This window comes from Mustelus asterias, chromosome 6, assembly GCF_964213995.1.
Source record: "Mustelus asterias chromosome 6, sMusAst1.hap1.1, whole genome shotgun sequence".
In the NCBI taxonomy this organism is placed as follows: Eukaryota; Metazoa; Chordata; class Chondrichthyes; order Carcharhiniformes; family Triakidae; genus Mustelus; species Mustelus asterias.
This window is the reverse complement of record NC_135806.1, coordinates 65,799,652-65,824,011: the sequence shown is the minus strand read 5'-3', so window position 1 is coordinate 65,824,011 and position 24,360 is coordinate 65,799,652. Positions and strand designations below refer to the sequence as shown.

Here is a 24,360-nt window from a genome sequence, read left to right as displayed (position 1 = left end):
GATGTCCAGCTTGCAGCCGATGCCATCCATGATCTCAAAACAGCCGTGCTCAGAGCTGATGTCACTCGTGGTCATGAGGAGATGCAGTTGTGTGGTGAGCGCACCCTTCGAAGATGGAATTTCTCATTGGCCTGAAGCCCTGAACCTGCCTCAAAAGGGGTAATGTCCCTTGAGGTGGCAGTGAATGGGCTCCCAGTGGATGTGTGATGGATGTGTGGGTGGGTGAGAGGTGACAGATGAGAAGAGTGACTTAGCCTGGCTGAATGGTGGAGGCCCTTCATCCTCTTTGTGCACTGGAGACCCACCCTCTTCTGCAGGGAACTGGTGCTTACCAAGCCTGCCACCACCTCCCATACGGGGTTGGTGACTTTGCTGAAGAGTTTTCTCCCTCCTGAGGGTACAGGATGTGGCACCTCTCCTCCATGGCATCAAGCATTCGAGTCAAGGCTCCTTCAGAATTTCTCGGAGCAGCCGCCCTTGCAGCCATTCTCTTTAGTGGGCTTGGAACAAGTGCTGGTGAAGCATTTAAATAGAGCTCCCCATAAATTAATGCACTCAGCTGATGGCTGGATGGGCAAATCAGCTTCCGCCTGCCACGGAGGTGGCGCGAGACCTGTGAAACATATTTTTTTAAAGTTCGATTCCCGGCTTGGGTGACCGTGTGGAGTTTGCATGTTCTCCCCATGTTGCCCTGGGTTTCCTCTGGGTGCTCCGGTTTGCTCCCACAGTCCGAAAGATGTGCTGGTTAGGTGCATTGGCCATGCTAAATTCTCCCTCAGTGTACCCGAACAGGCACTGGAGTGCGGCGACTAGGGAATTTTCACATTAACTTCTCTGGAGTGTTAATTTAAGCCTACTTGTGACAATAATAAATTTTAAAAATATGAAAGAAATCAGAAAATTCTGCCCAATGTGTCACATTCACAATGTGGAAAGTCCTCTGGTCAAAAGCTGTTCCACTCTGGCTCTCGACTTGTCTTGTTGTGAACTTTGTTTATGGATTTGCATTTGCATGGGTCTCTGGTGCTCTCCTTGCTGCTGTTGCCATGCTGCTGCTCCTGGTTTCTGTTTGTTTGTGTCCTATTGTGCCCTCTGGGTGCACCTCTGGAAGCCAGATCTTTTGCATAAGTGGGCCCAGTGTCCGCACTGTACCACACGCCTGGTACAGATCTTGGAATGCACAGCAACTTCGCAGTGGATGCGACAAGCCATACTTATCACACAGCTTGCTTGCTTTTTGTGACCTGTTTATTGGGCCGATACTGTGAACTGCACTTCGTGCTTGCAGATGTTGTTGCCTGGCTACGATGGCTTCGTAATTCCTGACATCTTCTAGCAGTGCATCAATGCTGTGATCTTTCTTCTTTTCTAAGAGGTTTTTTGGAATGCTTCGATAGGTGTTGAGGTAATTATCAACTCCATTATTTGCTCTGACAATTAGGTCTCTGAGAAGTTACATTCGTTGCCCTTGCTGTGGCATCTACTGATGAATTGGTCTATTGATTCCTGCGGCTGTTGCCTGCAGAACATCAACGCTAGGCATGAATTCCAAAATCCACTTGGACCCGAAGTTGATCCTCTCGCACTTTCCATATCTTTCTGGGAGCTTTCGGGTGCTCTTCAGATAAATCAGATGTATTGACTCTGTGTAACCCCTTATTATCAATTGTTATCAGTACTTTCATGGCTTGCTTGTTTGGTTCTGCAACTGCTCAGTCTACGAAGCATAACTGCAATCTTTGTTTAAAAAGTTAGGACATCGGTGGCCTTCCAGTTCATGTTGGGGGGTTTGGGTATCCCTCTTTCAGCTGTTTTTTTCAGATACTATTGATATATAGAAATATTCGATGTGCCTCCACCAGTGTTCTATAGAATTATAGAATCCCTACAGTGCAGAATGAGGTCATTTGGCCTATTGGGTCTGCTGTGAACTCTGTTTTTTCTCTTGCTTTATAATTTATTTTATGTACTCCTCGCATGCCTTCAGCACTGTATCTGATGTGCCTTTTCTATTTTTCATTCTGTATTTAACTCTGTACCCTCAACCCCGTTCCAACTGGCCTTTATTTTCAGTAGCACGATGCGGCTTTTTGCTTGCTCAGACTTGCTCAGCCCAAAGGTTTGGGCTGTTACAGTTTGTTTCTTCTGTTTTCAGTGCTTGTTTACGACTGTTTTGTGTAGCGTGGGAATTTCTGGAGTGCTTTTTAACCTTGTTTGCTGTTTCTACCCTTGGTCTTCAAGCTTGCATTCTTTGCCCTGCCAAAGAGAACAATCATCCCTGTACACCACGTAGTAATATCCTTCTGCTATCAATATGTAACACAAATCAGGTATACGGATTCCATTTGTTTGAGGAACTCTGCTGGAGTTTATTTTTTAGCTAAATCAGTACAGCGATAGATCAATCTCTGGACACATCCTGTTGTCTATGATACTAAAATGCAGAGAGTGTGGCTTCTGGTCACATGACAACATGAAGGACCTGGCTTATCTGTATGTTGAGCTTCTTAAAGGGACATCACTATTTATATTACATTAACTTTGTTAGGTCACATTTATTTACAACGTAAGTGGGTTCGATCAGATTTATGACTGATTCCCCAGGAAGAAAAGGCATATTGGTTTGTCTGGAGTATATTATTGACCAGGTCTGCTCTGAGGTGTTTGTCACTGCAATATGTAATTGGATCCAGTGCCAGGCAAATAGACTACAGAGTTTAGAGCTGCTGTTCCCAAGCTGTGAGTCATAGAATCATAGAATCCCTTTAGTACTGAAGGAGGCCATTCAGCCCAACGAGTCTGTACCAATCATGATCCCACCTAGCCCTATTCCCACAACCCCACACATTTACCCTGCTAATCCCCCTGACAATAGGGTCAATTTAGCATGGCCAATCAACCTAACCCGCACATCTTTGGACTGTGGGAGGAAACTGCAGCACCTGAAGGAAACCCATGCAGACACGGGGAGAATGTGCAAACTCCACACAGTCAGGAATTGAACCCGGGTCCCTGGCACTGTAAGGAAGCAGTGCTAACCACTGTGCCACCGTGCCACCCATCATGACAGTTGGAATTTTTTTCTTCTTCTCAAGACCATTTAAAATAGCACTTGTGCAGCCACAGCCAAACACCATTACAAGCCTCCACTGAGGCTGGGGCTGGAGCTCCAGCTGTCAGTGCTGCTGCAAGTCCAGCCCAGGCAACATCCTGGTGAATCTCCTCTGCACCCTTTCTAGTGCAGTCACATCTTTCTTATAGAGTGGCGACCAGAACTGTACACAGTACTCTAGCTGTGGCCTAACGAGTGTTTTATACAGCTCCATCATTATCTCACTGCTATTACATACTATGCATCATCTAATTAAGGCAAGTATCCCTTATGCCTTCTTAACCACCTCATCTACCTGACCCATTGCCTTCAAGGACCTATGGACATGCACCCTTAGTCCTCTGTACTTCCTAGCATCCTATGATTCATTGTGTATTCCCTTGTCTTGTTAGTCCTCCCAAAATGCATCACCTCATACTTTTCAGGGTTAAATTCTATTTACCGCTGTTCTGCCCATCTGGCCAGTCCATCTATATCAATCTGTAATCTAAGGCTTTCCACCTCGCTATTTATCACATCCCAAATTTTTGTTTCATCTGTGAACTTACTGATCATATCTCCGGCATTCCTGTCTAGATCATTAATGCGCAGTACAAACAGCAAGGGACCCAGCACTGATCTGTGCGGTACACCACTGGACACAGGCTTTCAGTCACAAAAACAATCTTTGATCGACACCCTCTGCCTCCTGCCACTAAGCCAATTTTGGATCCAATTGGCCAAATTGCCCTGGATCCCATGGACTCTTACCTTCTTGATCAGTCTCCTGTGCAGGACCTTGACAAAAGCCTGACTGAAGTCCATGTTGACTACATCAACTGCACTGCCCTCATCTATACTTAGTCACCTTCTGGAAAAATTCGATCAAATTTGTTAGACATGATCTTTCCCTGACAAAGCCATGCTGAATATCCTTGATTCATCTTTACTTCTCTAAGTGGTGATTAATTCTGTCCTTCAGAAACTTTCCAAAAATTTCCCTACCACTGATGTTAAGCTCACTGGCCTGTAATTATCTGTTTTTTCTCTACTTCCCTTCTTGAATAATGGAACCACATTAGCTGTCCTCCAGTCTTCTGGCACCTCTCCTGTGTGGAGATGCCGGCGTTGGACTGGGGTAAACACAGTAAGAAGTTTAACAACACCAGGTTAAAGTCCAGGTTAAATAAACCTGTTGGACTTTAACCTGGTGTTGTTAAACTTCTTACTGTACCTCTCCTGTGGCCAGAGAGGATTTGAAAATTAGCGTAAGTGTCCCTGCAATCTCCTCCCTTGCCTCACACAGCAACCTTGGATACATCGCATCTGGGCCTGGGTATTTATCCACTTTTGATTCTGCTGAAACTACTAACACCTCTTCCATCTCAATGTTAATCTGTTTAATTATATCACAGTTCCTCTCCCTGCTTTCTATATCTGATTTGTCCTTCTCCATAGTGAATTCAGATGCAAAATATTCATTTAATACCTCACCCACTGTCTTTCAGCTCCACACACAGGTTGCCACTTTGGTCCCTAATGGGCCCTACTCTTTTCCTGGTTATCCTCTTACTCTTAATATACTTATAAACCACTTGAGATTTTCCTTTATTTTGCCCACCAGTGCTTTTCATGTCCCTTCTTCACTCTCCTAATTCCTTTTTAATTACCTCCTGCACCTTCTCTAGGGCATCCATTGCCTTCAGTCCCCTTTATCTGCCATAAGCCTCCCTTTTTTTTCTGTGACCAATCCTGTATTTTCCTTGACATCCCGGGTTCTCTGACCTTTCGGTTCCATCCTTTACCTTTATGGTAATATGTTGGCTTTGTACTCTCTCTATATCCTTTTTGAATGACTCCCAATTTTCAAATAGTCTCTGGCTACAGGTGAGGTACTAGAGGACTGGAGGACAGCTAACCTGGTACCATTATGACTCTTCGCTGGATTTTCCTCCAAGTAGTTGCTCCCAATTGGCTTTGGCCAGATCCTGTCTTATCCTATTAAGATTGACCTTCCCCCAATTAAGAACCTTATTTCCAGTCCATCATTGTCCTTTCCATTACAATTTTGAATCTTGCTGAGTAAGATAGCAGAATGTGTTAATAGAAGAACAAAGGTCGGTGTTCAGTGAAAGCAAAACTTTAGAACAGATGGCCTGATATTGCGCTAGGACAGAAAAAAATGGATTTAAAAAAGGGGCCAAGATGGAGGAAAAAGTTCACAGTCCAAAGTTATTGAACTCAATGTTCAGTCTGGAAGGCTCATATGAGACTAATAGGAAGATAAGGTGCTATTACTCCAGTTTGCGTTGGGCATCTCTATAACATTACAGTAGGCCATGGACATGTGGGCATGAGAGCAAGATGGTGAGTTGAAAGGAAGGTTGAGCTTATGCTTGGGGACTGAGTGTAGGTGCTCTGCAAAGCGGTCACCCCCCAGTCTGCATTCAGTCTCCCCAATGTAGAGGAAATTGCTTTGGGAGCAGCGAATACAGTAGACCAAAACTGAAAGAGATGCAAATGAAATATTGCTTTACCCGATAGGAGTGTTTGGGGCTTTGGACACTGAGGAGGGAGAGAAAGGGGCAGATATTCCACCTTCTATGATTGCATGGAAAGGTGCCGTTGGAAGGAAATGAGGTGTTGGGGGTGATAGAGGAGTGGACCAGATGTCACAGAGGTAGTGAATGCTGACAAGGGGTTGAGGGAAAGATGTGTTGAGTGGTAGCATCATGCTGGAGTTGGTGAAAATGGTGGAGGATGATCCTTTGAATGTGGAGGTTGGTGGAGGTGGAGTAAAAAGTGAGGACAAGAGGGACCCTATCATGGTTCTGGGAGAGAAGGGAAAATGTGAGGTGCGGAAGATGGCTTGGACACGTTTGAGTGCCACAGTGGTGGGGGGGGGGGGAGGAGCATTGGTTATGAAAAAAACAGACATGTCAGAAGCCCTGTTTTTGAAGGTGGCATCATCAGAACAGATGCGATGGAGGTGGACAAACTGAGAGAATGGCTTGCATTCATTACGGGAAGCTGGGTATGAGGAACTGTAGTTGAGGTAGCTGTGTGGGAGCCAGTGGATTTGTAATGAATATTGGTGGTCAGTTTATAACCAGAAATGGGGACAGAGTGGTCACTGCTTCTTGGCCAAGGTCTATGAGATGGAGTGCCTCAGATGAAGTAATGGAATGGTAAGTACATAAAATAACATTTTTACAATGTACTTTCAAAGTAAATTTTCATATTTACATGAATTAGTATATGCTAATCCATAAAATGTGAACTTTGATAATTATGTATTAAATATGACTATGCTTTTTTTTACTGGTGCCAGTGGTGATGTTGATTGGATCACATTGGAATAGTTTGGAAAGCAGTATAGGGTTGTTATGGTTGCACAATATGGCTGAGCAAGGTGCAAATGATGAAGAACAGTGATATTGTCGAAGGTCCGAAGCTTCATGAAGATCCTCTTTGATAGGAACAGGTGTAACTGTCTGGTTAAAGAATTTGGCCTGGATTTCTGTCTCCAAATGGAAATGGGAATTGGAGTGCAAAACACTGTAGTTTGATTTTCTTTGGAGGAAAAACAATTTTCCTCCACCTGGGCGGCACTTTAGCACAGTGGTTAGCACCGCTGCTTCACAGCTCCAGGGACCTGGGTTCGATTCCTGGCTTGGGTCACTGTCTGTGTGGAGTTTGCACATTCTCCTCGTGTCTGCGTGGGTTTCCTCTGGGTGCTCTGGTTTCCTCCCACAGTCCAAAGATGTGCGGGTTAGGTTGATAGGCTATGCTAAAAAAATTGCCCCTTAGTGTTCTGGGGTGCGTAGATTAGAGGGATTAGTGGGTAAAATATGTAGGGATTTGGGGGTAGGGCCTGGGTGGGATTGTGGTCGGTGCAGACATGATGGGCTGAATGGCCTCTTTCTGTACTGTAGGGTTTCTATGAATTCTTCCCAACCCAATGACATTTTTGTGTAGCCTCTTTGCAGGTCAAAAAGGCCCGAATGCAAAATGCACACACCGCCTCTGAGCTTGAGATACCTAATGTGAAGACCACAGGAAAATTGTACATCTTCCAGCAAGCATTTTAAGAGATGTATGGGGTTTTGGAAGCCATAAAAAAAACCACATCCCCTCAGGGAGATGGTGATCAGTGGAGAAGTCTGCTGATAAGTCGGAATATTCTGACAAATGTAAAATAATTTGAAAGCTTCAAATGTAACATAGTTGTGTTTTAATGCTGTGGTGCATCATAGGAGTTCTGGAAAGGTAAGTTGACTCTTACATTGATTAAAATGCAGGACCTGAAATGTAATAATCTCAGGATTACTGCATTAGCGAGAACAGCAATAAAAGAATAGATTAGATGAATGTGTGGCTGGTGTACCAGGGTTAGTTAGATTCTTGAGGCATTGGGATTGGTTCTGGGGAGGGTGGGACCTGTACTCGCTGGATGGGTTGCACCTGGGCAGAGCTGGGATCATTTTCTTCGTGGGGGCTTTTCCTCATTCCATTGGGGAGATTTTAACTAGTATGGCAGAGAGATAGGAACCAGTGTGCTCAGATGTGTTGTATTTGGATCAGAAAATATGAGGAAGAACATTAGTTAGTGATGTAGTCAGTGACTCAGAAAGACAAAAGAAACAAGGGCTAAAAAGTGTCCAAGGAAATTGATGGGGTTCAGCTGCTTATACTTCAATGCAAGGAGTATTACAAACAAGGCAGAACAACTAAGGGCCCAGGTAGACACATAGCAGCAGAATGTCATTGCTATAACGGAAACCTGGCTAAAGGAGGGGCAAAATTTGCAGCTCAATATCCCTGGCTATAGTCTTCAGGCAGAATAGAGTGGGTGATGAAGTGGGTAGCATTATTGGTTAAATAATCAATTACAGTTGTGAGAAGGGTTAACAAATTAGGCTTTATGGGATGAGTTTAGGAATAAAGAAGGGTCAGTCGCACTACTAGGAGTATACTACAGACCCCCAAACATATATGTAGACAAATTTCTACCTGTAGGAATAAGAAAGCAATAATAGTAGGAGACTTTAACTATCCCAATATCAACTTGGTTTCAGTCAATATAAGGGGCATTGAGGAGTATGAAACAGTGATCAATGCAGTATATGTTGTTTCTTATTGCAGACCATTGTTCAGCCAGCAGTAATTAACGGTTGGATGGCTAACAAATCAGTGTCACCAGGGCCAGCTGGATTGTTCCCTAGGATGTTGACACAGAGGTCAGGGAGGAAACAGCAGATACTTGGGGATTATTTTCCAATCTTCACTTGACACAGGGGAGATGCCGGAGGGCTGGAGGAACGCAAATGTGGTTCCGTTGTTTAAAAAGGGTAAAGGAAATGCCAAATAATTATAGGCCAGTTAGTCTTACTTCGATGATGGAAAAATGTTAAAATCAATCCCGGGAGATCAGATAAAGTCACTTAAAAGGCATGAACTAGTCAAGGATAGTCAGCATGGCTTTTTGGGGCAGTCTTGCCATACAAATTTGATTGAATTTGAGGAAGTGATGAGGGTAGCATTGTGGATGCTGTCGACATGGATTTTAGTAAGGAATTTGACATGGTCCCACATGGCACACAGGGTTATGTCACAAATTGGATGCAAAGTTGGCTTAGTAACAGGAAACAGAGCGTTAATTGTTCATGGCTGTCCTTGTGAATGGCAAGCTGTTTCAAGTAGTATTCTGCAGGGCTGTGTTGAGACCCCCACTGTTTGTTTTATATTAACTTGGGGGAGGGCAGGGCAGAATTGGAAAATGTGCAGGTGACAAAAAAATTGGCCATGTTATGGATGAGGATAGCAGTAAGCTCTAAAATTCTAATAGATGGGTTGGAATGGGCAGGTAAATAGCAAATGTGAGATAATGCATTTAGGGAAGTCAAACAGTAAAAGGGAATACACAATAAATGGGAATATACCAACGGGGTAATGAAGTGAGATCTTGCCGTGCAAGTGCACAGGTCCCTAAATGTGACAGTACAGGTAGATAATGTAAAGTAAGCATATGGAATGTTCTCCTTCATGGATGTAATTGTTCTGGAGAGTGCAGAGATTTACTAGTGTTGCCAGGGATGGAGAAATGTAGCTGAGAGATTGGAGGATACATTGTTTTCCTTGGAACAGAGAAGGCCAATGGGTGACATGATTAAGGCATACGAGATTGAGTGGTAGACAGTAGACAAGAGAAACCAGTTTCCTGTGAGATACTTCAAAAGTATCTTCAAATTCTGTAAATTGAGTTTGTGTCTGTTTGCCGTTTGTGAGCACATCTCCCACTCCACCAGACGAAGGGGCAGCGCTCCAAAAGCTAGTGGCATTTGCTACCAAATAAACCTGTTGGACTTTAACCTGGTGTTAAGACTTATTGTAGATACTTCAAAAACCAGGGATCATAGATTCAAGCTAAATGGCGGGATTAGAAGAGACATGAGGGAAAACTTTTATGCAGAGGGTGGTGCGTGTCTGGAATACACTGCTTGAGTTTGTGGTGAAGGTAGGAACCCTTAACTCTCAGGGTTTAGGGAACTGGATTACTGTATTGGAGAGCTAATGCAGGTCTTCTAACCAGCTGGCCAACACCAATTAGCACTGCAAACCCAAACCCCATGAAGACAAAAATCTCGTCAAGTGTGCACTTCAGAAGGTGCAGAATTTTCCTGTGCCCAGATTGAAAATCTTCCAGATCAGTTAGTTTTATGTGACATTTTCTCACTGTTGCCTCCACTTTATGAAGTCTAGCATGAGGCTCCTGCAGTTGCATGGAAAATAGGTCTCTGATGAGGATGCAAGCCTGTTTGACTTTATCTCATGATGGATGTGTACAGAAACCCGTTTCACCTTACTTTGGTTACACCAAACTTCTGATGAGCATTTTTCAGTAGGCCCCAAAACATCCATTAGCCCTTGAAAAACCAAAGTTGATGCAACATCCCCTTCCACATTTAAGGGAAGTAATACTTGATTACCTCAGGATCACCTGTTCCTGGTTACAAGGAAAGATGCTGCAGTTAGGAGCCAAAAACATTCAGCAATGCTGCTCTCATTTTCAGCTGCAGTCATTCAATTGCTATGTGATGACCAAATGCTCAGTTCAACTTCAAATGCCAGTTAAAAAAAAAACAGTATTTGTATAAAATCAATACAATTAGCTTTTTTAAAGCTTGAGTCACAAGTAGACTTACATTAACACTGCAATGAAGCTACTGTGAAAATACCCTAGTTGCCACACTCGTGCCTGTTTGGGTATACTGAAGGAGAATTTAGCATAGCGAATGCACCAAACGAGCACATCTTTCAGACTGTGGGAGGAAACCAAAAGACAAAGAATGTGCAGACTCCGCACATTGACCAAAGCTGGGAAGCGAACCTGGGTTCCTGATGCTGTGAGGAAGCTATGCCAATCATGGTACTACCCCCAATTAGTAACATCCAGGCTGAGATTGCCAAGTAAACCAAGGGTTTAACCATCTAGCAAAACACATTACCTATGCAGTGATGGGATTTGCTGGTACTGGCATTACTGGTCAATAGTTACACAAGCAGAGCCTCAGGCATTCCGTAGCTGCAAAGCACAATTTAAACTATGATAGAATCCTGCAGCGGATGATTATCTGCCTAACTGAAATGAACCGTGCACTTTTATTTAATCATTAGCACCTTTCAATAAAGGCAGGAAACTGCAGTAGTTGAATGGATTGAAATACATCAAGTGGTATAAATTCAGTGCACAAAAGGGACTGGAGTTGAAAAATATACAGGATTGGTAGATGATCAGTTCCACCCAAGAGCTGGCACAAGTACAATGATCCAAATGTCTGGTTGTTTGGTGAAGTATATTGTAATCTCAAATTACACAGAACATAGAATACCTAATTTCAGTTTATGGAATCAATTCTGACAAGGTATAGATCATGACTACATTTTCTCTTCCTTTAAACTAACCAGAAAATACCATCCCACTGCAGCTGCAAGAATGGAACTGTTGCATTGTTCTTACTGATTACTGCACTTGGTAACAAACTAACCCAGATCATTTCAAACACTATAAACCCTCCTTTTCAGCACAAGACCTTGCTAGCAGACCAGAAACACTTGGTGAGCTGGGTACTGTCAATGATTGATCATGAGTTGACGACAGCTACGCGTGGTAGCTACTACAACTGTTATGGTAATTGTTGGTTGCAATTCTGATTGTCTTGTGTCAAGAAAATGAAAACATGTACCCAATCCAAGCAGCTCCTTGGGACAACTGCAACCCTCATACAATGACTTTTAATCATAGCTGTCAAAATCTCAATGCAAGCTAGTTAAGAAGTTACAAATCCCACTTGGTACCTCTGGCAGTTTTAATCAATTACAACACTGGACTAGTTCACTTGAAGGCTCAGCTATTCAGTTACTCCAGACATCTGATACAGTGATAGCAATTTGCATAGGTTACAGTGAAATGCTTAAAGGATCTCAGTGGAGACATTTTAATAGTTCTGAGCAAACTAGGATAACATTTAATATTAGAGCATCAGTGGAAGACAATTCTTGTGAGCAGAAGCAATTCTAGCTATCATTCCAAATAAAAATGGCTAAGTAGGGATAGGGATCCATCCAGTTGCATGGCCGAGTCAACTTTTGCTCACTGTTTTTCTTCTCAGCTAGCAAAAGTATGAGGAATAAGTCATCCTCAAGCAAATAGACAAGTTTAGTTTACCTAGTTTATTTTAAAAACCATAAAATGTTCCTTACAAAACAAGATTGCATTCTGCACATTTACTGAATGGATCTGGCACATTTAAACTACCAGTACTATTGTCCATAAACAGTGTACATCTTAATGTTACCATATTACAGGAAATACAATAAACCACTGAAACATTTAGAACAAAACATAAAACCCAGAATCCACTGTCACTGTTGGAAATTTTTAAACTGTCTAAGCTGTGCTAAGGTTTACTAATTAAAACATGACAAATGAAGAAAAGCAGAATATGATCTATGCTCCCAGTGTGATCTATGTAAGCAGAGGAATGTTGGCTCTTCAAACAAAAGCAGTGACAAAAAAGCATTGATGTATTCCTTCAATCTTCTCCGCTTTTTTGTTTTACAAGAAGTGCCCAGAGTACTGCCTCACACTGTGAAGGGAAAGCACAGAATATTTTGAAAACGTTTCAATTTTATAAAAGGTAGATAGTACAAGCATATAAAGACAATAAATCCCTCCACTTACTTTGACCCAAACCACTTCCTAATTAAATGTACCCCAAACAAAAATCAAGCCTCCAACCCGCAAGTTTACATTTTAAACTCAATTTACTGCAACAGGTTTGCAAAATTAGTTCTGGTTACCAAGATTTGGTCAGAACATTTTCCAACACCATTTAATATATCTATATAAAATACTGTGCTTTCAAGACATGCAATTTGAGCAATTCACTAGTGCTGGGTCGAAAGTTTGATATTTTGAACTTCTAAAGGAAATCTTTGCCTTCAGAGGTTATCAGCAATATTGCACACCCAATTGTGTATAAATTCAATTCCCCAAAATGACCCTTTCCACCACCAAAACAAAAACGTTCCCACTACCAAACTGACCTTTTCTCGTGTGGAGCTGCGGTATCTGAACGCACGGGTCAGCTTAAGAGCGCAAAGCGGCTGCTGTAGCTGCACTGGGGAGAAACCAGGTAAAAAAAAATAAACTAATTTGACCAAACAATTTTTTTCAATGAATGTTCAGGTGCGAGTGCAGATCAATTCGACCCAGCACTAAAATTTTTAATCAAAGCTTGTGTACACAACAAACAGCACAGAATTGTATTCAACTTAAAGGTAACAGAAAATGGTAGTTTGCTGTTGCAGAACTAAAAAATTTACTGAAAGTAAAGTTTGAATAGAACTTTCAGGAGAGATATGATCTGCGCTATATGGCAGACTGTGATTTGTTGTCAATCCAAGTGTCAAAAACAACAAAATCACTAGTCTTCCACACAGAACCAGACCACAATCCAAGTTGACTGATCTTCTATACTTCTCAATAACATTAGAATTAGAGGTTTTTCACAAGTAGAATCAGTTACTATTCATAAACTGCAAATTTTTAAACAAACATTTAAACAGCAGATACCATTTGTGGAATTAGTTGCCAGTGAAACAAACAAGTTTAAATATTTTTATAAAAAATCAATTTCAGAACATTTAGAACTTAATCAAGGATGCTTATCATAGCCCAGCAGATGGAAAGACAAGAGGAAGCCAATTTAGCTGCTATATGAAAGTTTAAAAACATCTATTATTACTACTTGCCTGTTCTGCAGCAGATACTGTGCATTCTGGATCTGGTCCTGTGTGCCTGTAATTGTGATTATACGATCCTCAGAGCCTTCAAGGGGTTCATCAATCTTGATGGATGCTCCAGATTCATGACGGATTTGCTTAATTCTCTGACCTCCTTTACCAATTATAGAACCAGCCAGCTGTTACAAAAAGAAGAAATTGAAGCATGTAGTTAATGCGCAAGAACTCATTTCTGAATCAGCACTACATGGTCCAACTAAAAAAAAAAAAGAGTGCTACAGCCATGACCTGCAATTCTGATCTTGACCGTAGTGTGTAACATGGAGAAATGATGCAGGCCAAAGAGCAAATACAGGGAAGAAATCTTTATCCAACTTTTAAGTGCATTCTCATGGCAAGTGTCTCCTTGAACAACTCCTGGAGCTCCTAGGAGATGCACGAACTGCCCAGCAAAGGGGGATCTACAATCAGAATCCTCATTTCTGGGAGTACGAAAGACAATTCTGAGCAAGGTTGACAGGTTAAAAATGATTGCACCAAGTACTGGGAATTTAAGAGTTTATAAACAAATCTAAAATAATCTTACGTCTTTGGGGATTGTGACTTGTGTAGTAATGATTGGGCCTCCCAAATCTCCATATCCACCACGGTTACCTGAAAACCAAAAATACGCGTTACTCATGAATTAAGTTAATCTAGTCAAATTTATGTAATTACTTCAAAGAGCTGAACAGAGCAAACTTACCATATCCAGAAGCACCCTGTTCACAAGGATGAGGAAAGAAGGACAAGAAAGCAGATCTTAATATGTTGAAATGAAAATCTTGAATCAGATCATGATTATCTCCAAATCTAACCATAATTATGAATAGGTATCAACCCTTGCAGATCGTAAGGTACAAGAAAATAAAACAACCCAAGATGGAGTAGCCCCACAATATTGTATGGTTAGTGTAAGCAGCACATGCAATAGCCTATTTTAAGTGTGGTTAGGCGAGGTAACATTTGGAAAGTAGGTAGGAAAAAAAGTGCAAGTAATCCGCTCATCCCAAATGTGACAACTGATTTTACAGCCATTTGCATATAACTGCATTAGTATTAAAGTTTCTACCCTTTCCCATTATGGAAATGTTAGTAAAATTTAAAAAAATTATAGCCTACTTACCATTCCATCATAGCGATCGTTCATTCTGTTCCTGCCATAGAGAGTACGGTCACTACAATGAAATAGGAGCTATTTGTAAACACAGCAACTGCCCCAAATCCAGACTACTTTGGCAAGTCAGGATGGTACAGCCTGTTGTCCAATATAGCAAAGATTATGGACTAATTTTACTTCTGAAATAGAGCAATTTAAATTACTTCCAGCCAATTATCCTTACTGAATATTTGTTGCAAGCACAATATGACTAGCAATTCCATCTAAATTACACCCTCAGCCACTTTTGTTTTGCACAAGTAAACGAGCCTAGGTAACACTATCAACTGATGAAATTAATCCACTCAAAGCAATTTTGTTGATTGCAATTCTACATCTGTCTAGAATTGTCAATTTAAAAACAGCATCCTAAATACGCCCAGATGATTCATACAAAGGCAATTGTACATTTAATAACTATCAATTGATACAATATCTTACACTGGAAGAAAATACATGACTCTCAATCTTGAAGAGTTGCTTTTCAGATTTGGTGGCAACACTTCAAACTCACCCTCTAGGTGGAGGTGGGGGAGGCAGGATACGGCCTCTGCCACCTCTTCCAGCACGAGGCAGAGGTGGGGGGCCCCTACGGGTTGGTGGGCTCATATCATCATAAGCATCTCTTCTGGGTGGGGGCATGGGACGGCCTCTGCCTGAAATTCCCATAGGACCCCTGCGCTCATATCCAGGTGAAGGAGGATGAGGACCACCTCTGCCACGCATTTGAAAGGGAACAGGACGCCTTCCTCTGTCATCAAACATCATTGTAAATCCACCATAATCATAGGTTTCATCATAGAAATTCGGATCATATGGCTGTGCACGCCCCTTGACAGGAGACTTGAGACAAAAGAAAATATGTTACTCATGCTGCTAGTATAACTCAAGATAGCCACTGATAACATTTTATTCAACATGAGCAATTACCAATCTAAACAAGGCCAATAAAGCCCCAACATATCAGAAATTAGCCGAGGAACGTAAAACCTTCATTACAATCTCCAGATACACAAAGACAGTAATACTGGAAGATAAATACCAACCTCTGCCAATAATCCCAGGATGATCTTGATGCACTCAACCACTCGGTCAGGTTTACCTCCAAGCAGAACCACTCGATCAGTTGAATGAGGACAACATTCCTGAAACAGTTTGATAGTTGTCTGTGTGCTCTGGCATCAAAAAGGAAATAATTACATGTCAATACCAAAAATACTCTTCAAAAACAGATTTAGACAGTTGAACAATTGGAGTATGGAGGGATACAGCCCTGTTGATTAATTCTAGTCTACCCATAGAGAAAGTTGTGCTAGATCAAGACAAACAAAAGAACAGACCAATGTCTTAATCTTAACTGCCTTACCAGGCAGCTTTAAAATTAATGTGCATTTCAGTGAATCCAGAGGATGTGCAGGAATTTAATGCTGGAAACAACAATGGGTTCAGGTAAACATGAATCTGACCATTTACAAAATATTCACTAAGCAATCAAAACCAAATTTTAATACAAGATGGGCTTACCTCTCTCAGCTCCTTAATCTTTACTCCCTTGACACCAATGATGCTTCCAGCCTGGCTCTGATGAACCAACATTCGTAGTTCACAATCAAAGTCCTTCCCTTTATAGTGTTGATACTGTAAGGTCAAAAGTTGAACAACAGAAGCATAAAATTCTTGAACTGCGTTACTTATTCTCTATATAACAATCTCATCCAATTTAAACTTGAGTTGTGGGCTGACCACATAGCTCAATTGTTAACAAGGCCACATTTCATGCAGATCGTAACCAATTAAAAAAAGAGCACAACTCACCTCTTCCAAAGTTGGAATGATCTTCGATAATATATCACCAATCGTTTCAATATCCGCATTTATACTCAATATGCTGCCAAATGTTTTTTTAAACCATTGACAATTTAAGGAGAAAGGAAACAAAAATCAGTGAGTAAGCCATTCATAGCGTTCTGAAACAATGCATCAAGTACATAACATTTAAAAATAAATTTTACGCAAGTATTTAGTAAACCCCCATTAAATATTTACTAGTAACATGCAATTTAACGAATTAACATTTCAAATTAAGACAGCTTTGGAAAAATGGGTAACTGGAAGGGCTCAGATTAAGTGGGCAAGAAAAAACGACGTACAGCTGAGCAGAAAAGTGGAAAAAAAATCATTCGTCCCCACCACCAGCAATTTGAGAAACCCCTGGAAATATTAGCAATTTTGGCACACCTTCTCATAGGCAAAAGCAGAAGTATGTGAGTATCATGGAGAACAGTATTAAAAAAGGTGTTTGACAAATTTGGAGAAAGGTTAAGAAACTAGTTGTGGAAACAGCACTACTATGCCCCTGCAGGAAACCAAATACAAAATAATAAAAGGAAAAGAACAATGAGACAGAACAAATGAAAAAGTGAAGGGTGACGAAAAGTTAGCTTGTAAGACTATGATAGGCAAATGTGGGGAGCAAGGTGGGCCACAAGGATAGTGCAAGAAAGACAGATTTAACAAATGATTTAAAATGCAGCAAATATGCAACACTTGAAGCTGTGCTCCTTCCATTAAAATGAATTAGTGGATTGCTCTGGGTGGGCAACTCACGTAATAAAGACCAGCCACAAAAGACTTAATGGGGAAAATAGACAGAAAATAACTTGAAAACAGTACACTTTCTATAAGGGACTACTAATTAATAACAACAAATTCAGGTTATATAGATACAATTCCTCGTTCTAATCAGGCAGTGAGTCATAAACTGTTGGGACATACCGCTCGGGGCCACTGCTGTCTGGGACTGATACACTGGCATTGTACTGCATTGGTCACAAAGGCGTTCGTGGTTGTTGGCATTGGGCAAGGGCATTCAGTGAAGTTCAGGTATTGGTGCCCATTGGCATTTGAGCACATTATGGGCATAGCCAACCAGGGTATTCAGATGGGCGTTCAAGGGGCAGATGGGTCAACGTCATGATGGGCAACGCAGGGAACATGTCGATCCAGTACAAGGGCAACGGAGATAAATGGCCAAAAAAACAAGGAGAGGGAAGAGGGGGGAAAAGGAGTAAATTTTAATTGAATGATATTATAAAATCTATTCTCATCACTCTATATATCCTCTGTAAAGACTTCTGAAGACTCTATACAACAATGGAGGCACTTCATAACTACATTTTTAGAACAAACAACAGTAGTTAATTTAAATAATATTTCACCTTAAGGGAAATAACTACAAATAATCACTTCTGAATGAAATTAACATTAACCTGAACTGCTACAGGGCATCTATTTATGCTGGCTAATATAAAAATTACAATTCTGTTCAACTTTATTTTCTCAAAACATTGCCTCCCATCTATGGAAACATAGTTAACACTGTTCTATACCCAATTTCATATCAAGCATTCTTCTTTACATAAAGCAGTCTTTGTCCTTCACGTACATCTGTATAGCTGTTGAAGTAAGAACAGATGGACATCTTTAAAAAAAAATTTAAGTTCTACTCTGGGAAACTCTGGATTACACTAACCACCTGCAATGTTTCTCCACTTAATATTGTAGTTCACAAAATAGGATATGCTGAAATTAAGGATTGTTACAGTTATGGACACCTTACAAAGACACTCAACTATGATAAATTTAAAACGGAATCCTAATTTAAAAAGTGATTGACATCTCCTCAAATCTAACCCAGTCATAATTGTAGAGAAATAAGATTACACATTACAAATGGCTGTCCTCTCAGAACAGTATAATTAACTAATCTTAAAATATGTCCATAGTTTGTGACTGTCTAGCAATACATTCAGAACATTGCTCTAATTGTACTTAGTTAGCATGACAATTAACTTAAACAAAGTGCTATATCTAAATAAATTTTAACCTACACTATAGATGTATACTCACGTCTGTACGCAATGACTTGATGTTTTTGCCACCTTTCCCAATTACTGCACCAGCATTCTTAAAAACAAATCAAAGTCAAACTCTAAGCAACCTTCATTAAATGCTTAAGCATATTCTAAAGTGACATTCAGATTTTAAGAACAGACTATTGAAGTCTGATTCTAATTATCCATTAATAGAAAGGAGAAGAGGATTCTCACCTTACTCTGCAACAGAAGCCGTAGCTCCACACACTGGTCGTTATTCCGAGATCTCTTAAAGGCTTGTTCTCCATCATGGTCCTCAGCAGGACGTTTGCCTGAAAGTTTTGCGTGTTTTTTAAAAAAATATCAAGCTTTATAAATATTGTTGGCACACTAAATCTAGCTTCAGAATATTCTCCCTAGAATAACAGTTGGCAATTCAGTCCTTCATTCGCACCCTGGTTGGCAATCTGGTAATATTTAGTTAAAAGCAACTCAGGACAAAACTCTACAGCAATGCATCATGGAATTCTTCACTTTCCCACTTACCTTCTGTGCATCACAATGTTCACTAATCCAACCTGGAGAATGTATATCCAGAACCAAAACCAAATGGAATTTGTTCTCACCGATTAGTTGTTACTGAATTATTTCTTGAAACTAGGCAAAGTTGCTTTAAAAACTAAATGCCCATGTATATTTTACATGTAATTCTAGCTATTAGAAAAATTCAGACTTGTGTAAAATGAAAACAGACACTAGAAACTAGTTATGTGACTGTGGAGAGAAAACAAGTTACATCTTCAAGGTATATATACCCTTGTGTACAAGCAATTAAATGAGATGTCTTAATTGGGAGTGATTGGGTAAAATTCTGCAGATGTGGGTCAAAGGTGCATCCCATTGACCCACATCTGCAGAATTTTATCCAGAGCTGCATGCCACTGGCTAGACATGTTTAAACCTGGAAAAAGTAGTGATTAGCCAAAGGCAATCTAGCTAAAAACATCTCAGAAGGATCAGCGATCCTAGGACGATTTGATGCCAAGAAGAATGCTACTTGGACAATGAAATTTCTGGAGGATACAAGGCTAGCAGCAAGTTTGGAATTTAAAAGACATGCAAGACCACTTCAGTGGTAAATGGAGCTGATGCCAGAGATATTAGACCATGAGCCTTGAGATAACATTACCAATGTAAAGACAGGAGGACTTCTTTCTGAATGATAGCTAGTAGACAAGTCAAATCAATTCATGCAGATGGGGATTGAGGGTGGTCCAGAGCACAGGAAAGTCAACCTCGATGGATAATGGCCCTCAAGAAGCTGCTTGCAATTTCTGTTGCTCTTGTCAGAGGAGCAGAGCAGTAACTTAAGAGGATACAAGATTTGCAGTATGGAAGGCTATGGATCTGGGAAATATACATTTGCACATCTTGGGGACAGGAGCAATGGCATGAGGTAAGAAACCAAATCCAAAAAGGGAGATGAAATGGCCTCTAGTGAGTATAATGAGGAAAACATTTGTTACCATGCTCTGGTTTCTAGCCAATCCATTAAATAGCTCTGCACAACCCAATTTTCTTTCCTATACACATGGAGGCAATATTTCCAGCCTTTGTTGACAAACCAGTTAAGTATTTTCATTCAAGACTGCTCTGTAAAATACTGTTTCTGAAGGAAAAGAACAATTAAAAATACATTGGGAAATCACAGTTCATGGCATTATAATCTAAGGAAACAAAGCACAGGACTAAATACTAATATTCTTGTGACAACTATATAATACAAGAAATGCAAAAAAAAGCAAAACATACAAGAACCAGGGCTAAGACTACTACCGTTGGTCTCTGGGCTGTTATATTTGATGTCTTGCTGATCAGTCTCCATTTTAGATGTCAAGAATGGCAAACAATATGCAAAACTTGTTATGCAGCTAGTCTGTAAGACAAAAGTTTTTCAAAATTAGTAAATACTCATTTGCTAAATAAACCAAAGTCAATTCTCCCAAGAATATAGTCACTAAATGAGTAAATTTGTGGCAATTTTATAAAATTGTATTCAATAATCTCGTACAATTCAGTGATAAACTACTGCTAAAAAATTGAACTCCACATTCATGTCAGATAGCATGTCAATATGAAGAGACTCACTTTGGACTAGCCTTTTACAAGGGAAGAGTGAAAATATTAGCTCAGACACTTCAAAACATTTATGTTCCCAAAGCTGCATAACTAATCTAAGTATCAATTTCAGAGACTGCTTTAAAACAGAACAGTTGAGACCCATGGGATGAATAAACTAGAGGTTCACTATCTCCACTAACCACCCAGCAACCTAAATGAATTTGCCACTGTACATTTGTTAGAACATCTGATAAAGGGCAACATTGAAGATACTCAAATCCAACATCACTCACTCAAGTCCAACTTTAAAACCAGTCCAGAAGGACAAGATGAAACAAAAACACAGGAAACACTTAGCAGTATGAAGAAAGATTTGGAGTTGAATTAATTCTTCAGGACTGAAGGAGGGTAGAAATGTGAGAAGGGGGAAGGGAAGGAAAGGATACATCTTGGATAGGGTAGAAATTGAGATTTAAACCAACGCATGGGAAAACAAAGGGAGAAACAAGGTTCATGATCCAGAATTGTTAAAAAGAGGCTAGAAGACTGCAAGAACCCAAACTGGAAGATAAGTTCCATTCCTCAACAGAGGATTGAGCTGAAACACAGCAGGCCAAGGAGATAAATGTGAATTTGAGAACAAGGTGGTGAACTAAAATGGCAAGCTCAGGTGGACTGAGCAAAGGTGTTACACAAGTGGACATGCAGTCTGCATTTGATCTCCGCAATGTAGAAAACAGCATTGAGCAGCAAATATGCTCTACTAAACACACTGGGGATGGAGGGGTACAAGGTCAGATGTAACACTTCCTGTCATGATACAGGGACAAAGTGTCAGCGAGGTTTGAGGAGCAGATTAGGATGTTATGGCAGAATGGTCTTTTTTGAATGGTAACAGGCGAGGAAGATATGAAAAAGGCAGGACAATGGCACAGTGGTTAACACTGCTGCATCAGCGCCAAGGACCTGTGTTTAATTCCCAGCTTGGGTCAACTGCCTATGTGCAGCCTGCACGTTCTCCCACTGTCTGCGTGGGTTTCCATCCAGTCCAGAAACGTGCTGGTTAGGTCGGTTGGCTATGCTAAATTGCCCCTCAGCATCAGTGGGGTTAGCCAGGTAAATACATGGGGCTATGGGCATAAGCCTGGGTGGGATTGTTGTTGGTGCAGACTCGATGGGCCAAATGGCCTCCTTCTACAGAGATTCTCTGATATCTGAGACAATTCCTTTGAATGCCAGAGATATGCAGGAAATGGATTGTACACGGCAAAGGGCTCTATGAACTACTGTGAAGGAAAACACATCAGAATTATCATTGAGGAAGGCTGCATCATCAAGAAAGAAGTGGAGAAAATGGGAATCCATTCAGAAACATGAGGGAGATAAAGTTTCAATTGAGAACAGAAGGAAATAGCATTGTTACTGTCACCAGGAGTTGCAGGAATAGGGTTACCCAGGGTAGTAGCTTTTCTTTGGACGAAGTGAGAAAACTTGAAATTACTCAGTGGAAGAACAAGTTCAGAGGAAGGATATGGCTCCAGTCACTAACTGGCATTAAACTACCGAAATGAGATGACTGCAAGTGTTGAAAAATGAGGTGGCAATGTCGAGTAGTGGGAGAGTCTTCCATGGGTTTTCTCCACTTCTCCTCAGTCATCATTTTAAAAAATCTGTTCCAACCACCCCAAAAGTGAAGGGTTTGCATTTGTCTAGTACTACCACATACACATTTACCTACAGGCAATGGACTGAGCATGGCATATTCTGTATTATCTTAAATCACCCCCAGGACATGGTAAAGAAGTTGGTTGGAAGCACAGCCACCTTGCAACAGACTTTCAGCAGCTTTTAATGGCCGGTAGATGCTTTTGTTTTGATAGATCACAATTGGAAACTGCGTAGCATTGTTACGCGTCATTTACTGCTTCCATTGAAGGGATTTATTTAAATGTTAAACAGGTGGGTAATTTTATTGACACCACCCCTTCCTTGTAATTTCACTCCCCTACCTGCGGGACAATATATATTATTTTCATATTTAGATTTTAGCAGATTTTGTTTGAGACTAGATCTGCAGGCTAAACTTCATTATCAACTCGAGGCCACACACTAATCCATTGCACTACCCCGTTCACTTCACCACCAGTCTAAAAAACCCTTTCCTCTTATATTCCTCCTTCGACTTAACACCCAAATCACCTCAAAATTATCTGGACACTTCAAGGTACGATACACGTAACATGCGAGCTCAGTTAAGAGCGATCAACTAAGAGGGTGCCACTAAGATTATGGTCCGCGCTTTGGATAATGTGCGCTCCATTTCAACATCTCTAAAATATCAGATTTATTGATCACAACGGATATTAAACAGGAGATGGGATGAATTTTAACCCGGCTAAATACAAAGCAACACGTGGGCGAAACAAAAAGCGCGTGTCGGATGAAATCCGGCCACTCGAGCGCCACCATGAAGCAAATGGAGCGGGAACACCTCAGAACCTGTAACATACAAGGGTGGCAATTATTAACAGTGGCAGATTAATGGCCCCATCCAGACAGGCACTTAAACAAATACGAGGCTGACGAGAAAATGCCACTGGGAGTTGCTGCGTCTCCCCACCATTTCGGGCCCTGTGTCGGAGGGGTGGGTGAGCAGTGTTGCGAACATGCGCTAAGTAACCCCGCTGCCGTCAAACTGCAATGGAGCGCCTTAAAATGGCCGATGTGATGAGACAGCGAAATGCGCCTAGTAACGCGATTAATAAACACTGCGGCTCAAACCGCCATCCCCTGCCTGCCCCGCTGCTCCCCCCCTCCGCCACCCTTCCTCCCGTCGGGGAGAGAATTGAGGAACCGAAGCGCTTCTAGAACGCGGCCGCCATTCGGAACAACAAACCATCCCTAAAATGGCGGCGGCGAGGTCGGCACGCCAGAAGACTCGCGATCGATTGCCTCTTCCTTTTCTGAGGGGGAGGGGAAGCAGGGCGGATAAAACCGCCGCCATTTATCCCGTGACTCGACAAAGAATCTAGAGACGGCCAACGGCAGCAGCGTTTTACAAGGCCACAATCACCCGGGACGACTCCAACTAGGCCCGCACTGCCGGGCGCCTCTGTGTTGACCGGACAGGAGTCAAACTCGATTTGTTTTTTTTAAAAAAAAACTGACTTTCACTATCAGGCCACCTTCCAAATATCCGAGAAAATTAGTGGACGGTGGAGTAAAATGTCTTCCACACCTCCCCCGCCCCCCCGCAACTTCCACACCAACGACGAAACGTGCCGCTCTCAATAACTTGCCATTTCTTAAAAAAAACTAATCTTTTTTCCCCCTTCTTACGACAACACACAACATATATCGTTTTTCGGAAGGGGGGGGAAATTGAAGCGCGGTAAATAGGCGAGCTGCCTGCTTCCTTACCGAAGCTAACGGCTGCGAACAGAATCCGAGCTCAGCTTTCCACAGAAGCGAAGCAAAATGGATCGCTCTGGTGTGGCAGCGACTGCTTTACCCACAAGCACCAGCGAGCGCAGGCCCCACCCAACTCCCCCGGACCCGTCACTGATTGGCGCAGAGCCGGCTACGTCCCGCGGACCGGTGACGTAACCCGAGACACGTCCTGCGGCGATTGGTCAGGGTGCCCGTCAATCAAATAACGTCAGCGGCCGCCCTTGTCGCCCTTCTGTTTTTTTACAAAAAAATAAAATTATATAAAATATGCAATATACACAGTTTCTACTGGGGCTCTTTGTGAACAATTATTCCTT

At 41.5% G+C, this 24,360-nt stretch overlaps 1 protein-coding gene across 8 annotated transcripts; it reads right to left on the bottom strand.

Annotated features, from left to right (window-relative positions):
• Nucleotides 1-11,575: 11,575 nt before the first annotated feature.
• On the bottom strand, nucleotides 11,576-24,121 carry hnrnpk (heterogeneous nuclear ribonucleoprotein K). 8 transcript variants are annotated; one of them, XM_078214463.1, is made up of 15 exons: nucleotides 24,014-24,121; nucleotides 20,285-20,408; nucleotides 18,707-18,804; nucleotides 18,507-18,563; nucleotides 17,373-17,416; nucleotides 16,413-16,485; nucleotides 16,122-16,235; nucleotides 15,644-15,772; nucleotides 15,112-15,440; nucleotides 14,565-14,616; nucleotides 14,145-14,160; nucleotides 13,986-14,053; nucleotides 13,409-13,578; nucleotides 12,701-12,774; nucleotides 11,576-12,240 (listed from the first exon to the last, which is right to left on the bottom strand). In XM_078214463.1, exons 2-14 carry the CDS (start codon nucleotides 20,355-20,357, stop codon nucleotides 12,744-12,746), a joined length of 1,254 nt encoding a protein of 417 aa, XP_078070589.1. In that variant the 5' UTR covers nucleotides 20,358-20,408; nucleotides 24,014-24,121; the 3' UTR covers nucleotides 11,576-12,240; nucleotides 12,701-12,743. The 8 variants fall into 8 exon arrangements, with proteins under 8 accessions (XP_078070589.1, XP_078070594.1, XP_078070587.1 ...); XM_078214468.1 differs by having other exon boundaries at nucleotides 14,565-14,595; XM_078214461.1 differs by having other exon boundaries at nucleotides 16,122-16,245; nucleotides 16,414-16,485.
• Nucleotides 24,122-24,360: the final 239 nt, after the last annotated feature.

What these genes read in the sequence shown, in the direction of transcription:
- hnrnpk (XM_078214461.1), bottom strand. Translation starts at nt 20,357, where the DNA reads ATGGAGACTGATCAGCAAGACATCAAATATAACAGCCCAGAGACCAAC. An exon ending in GGCTTCTGTTGCAGAGTAAG is followed by an intron (nt 18,564 to 18,706) that starts GTGAGAATCCTC and finishes TTTGTTTTTAAG; the next exon opens with AATGCTGGTGCAGTAATTGG. An exon ending in CAGTATCTGCTGCAGAACAG is followed by an intron (nt 12,775 to 13,408) that starts GCAAGTAGTAAT and finishes GTTTCTCCCCAG; the next exon opens with TGCAGCTACAGCAGCCGCTT.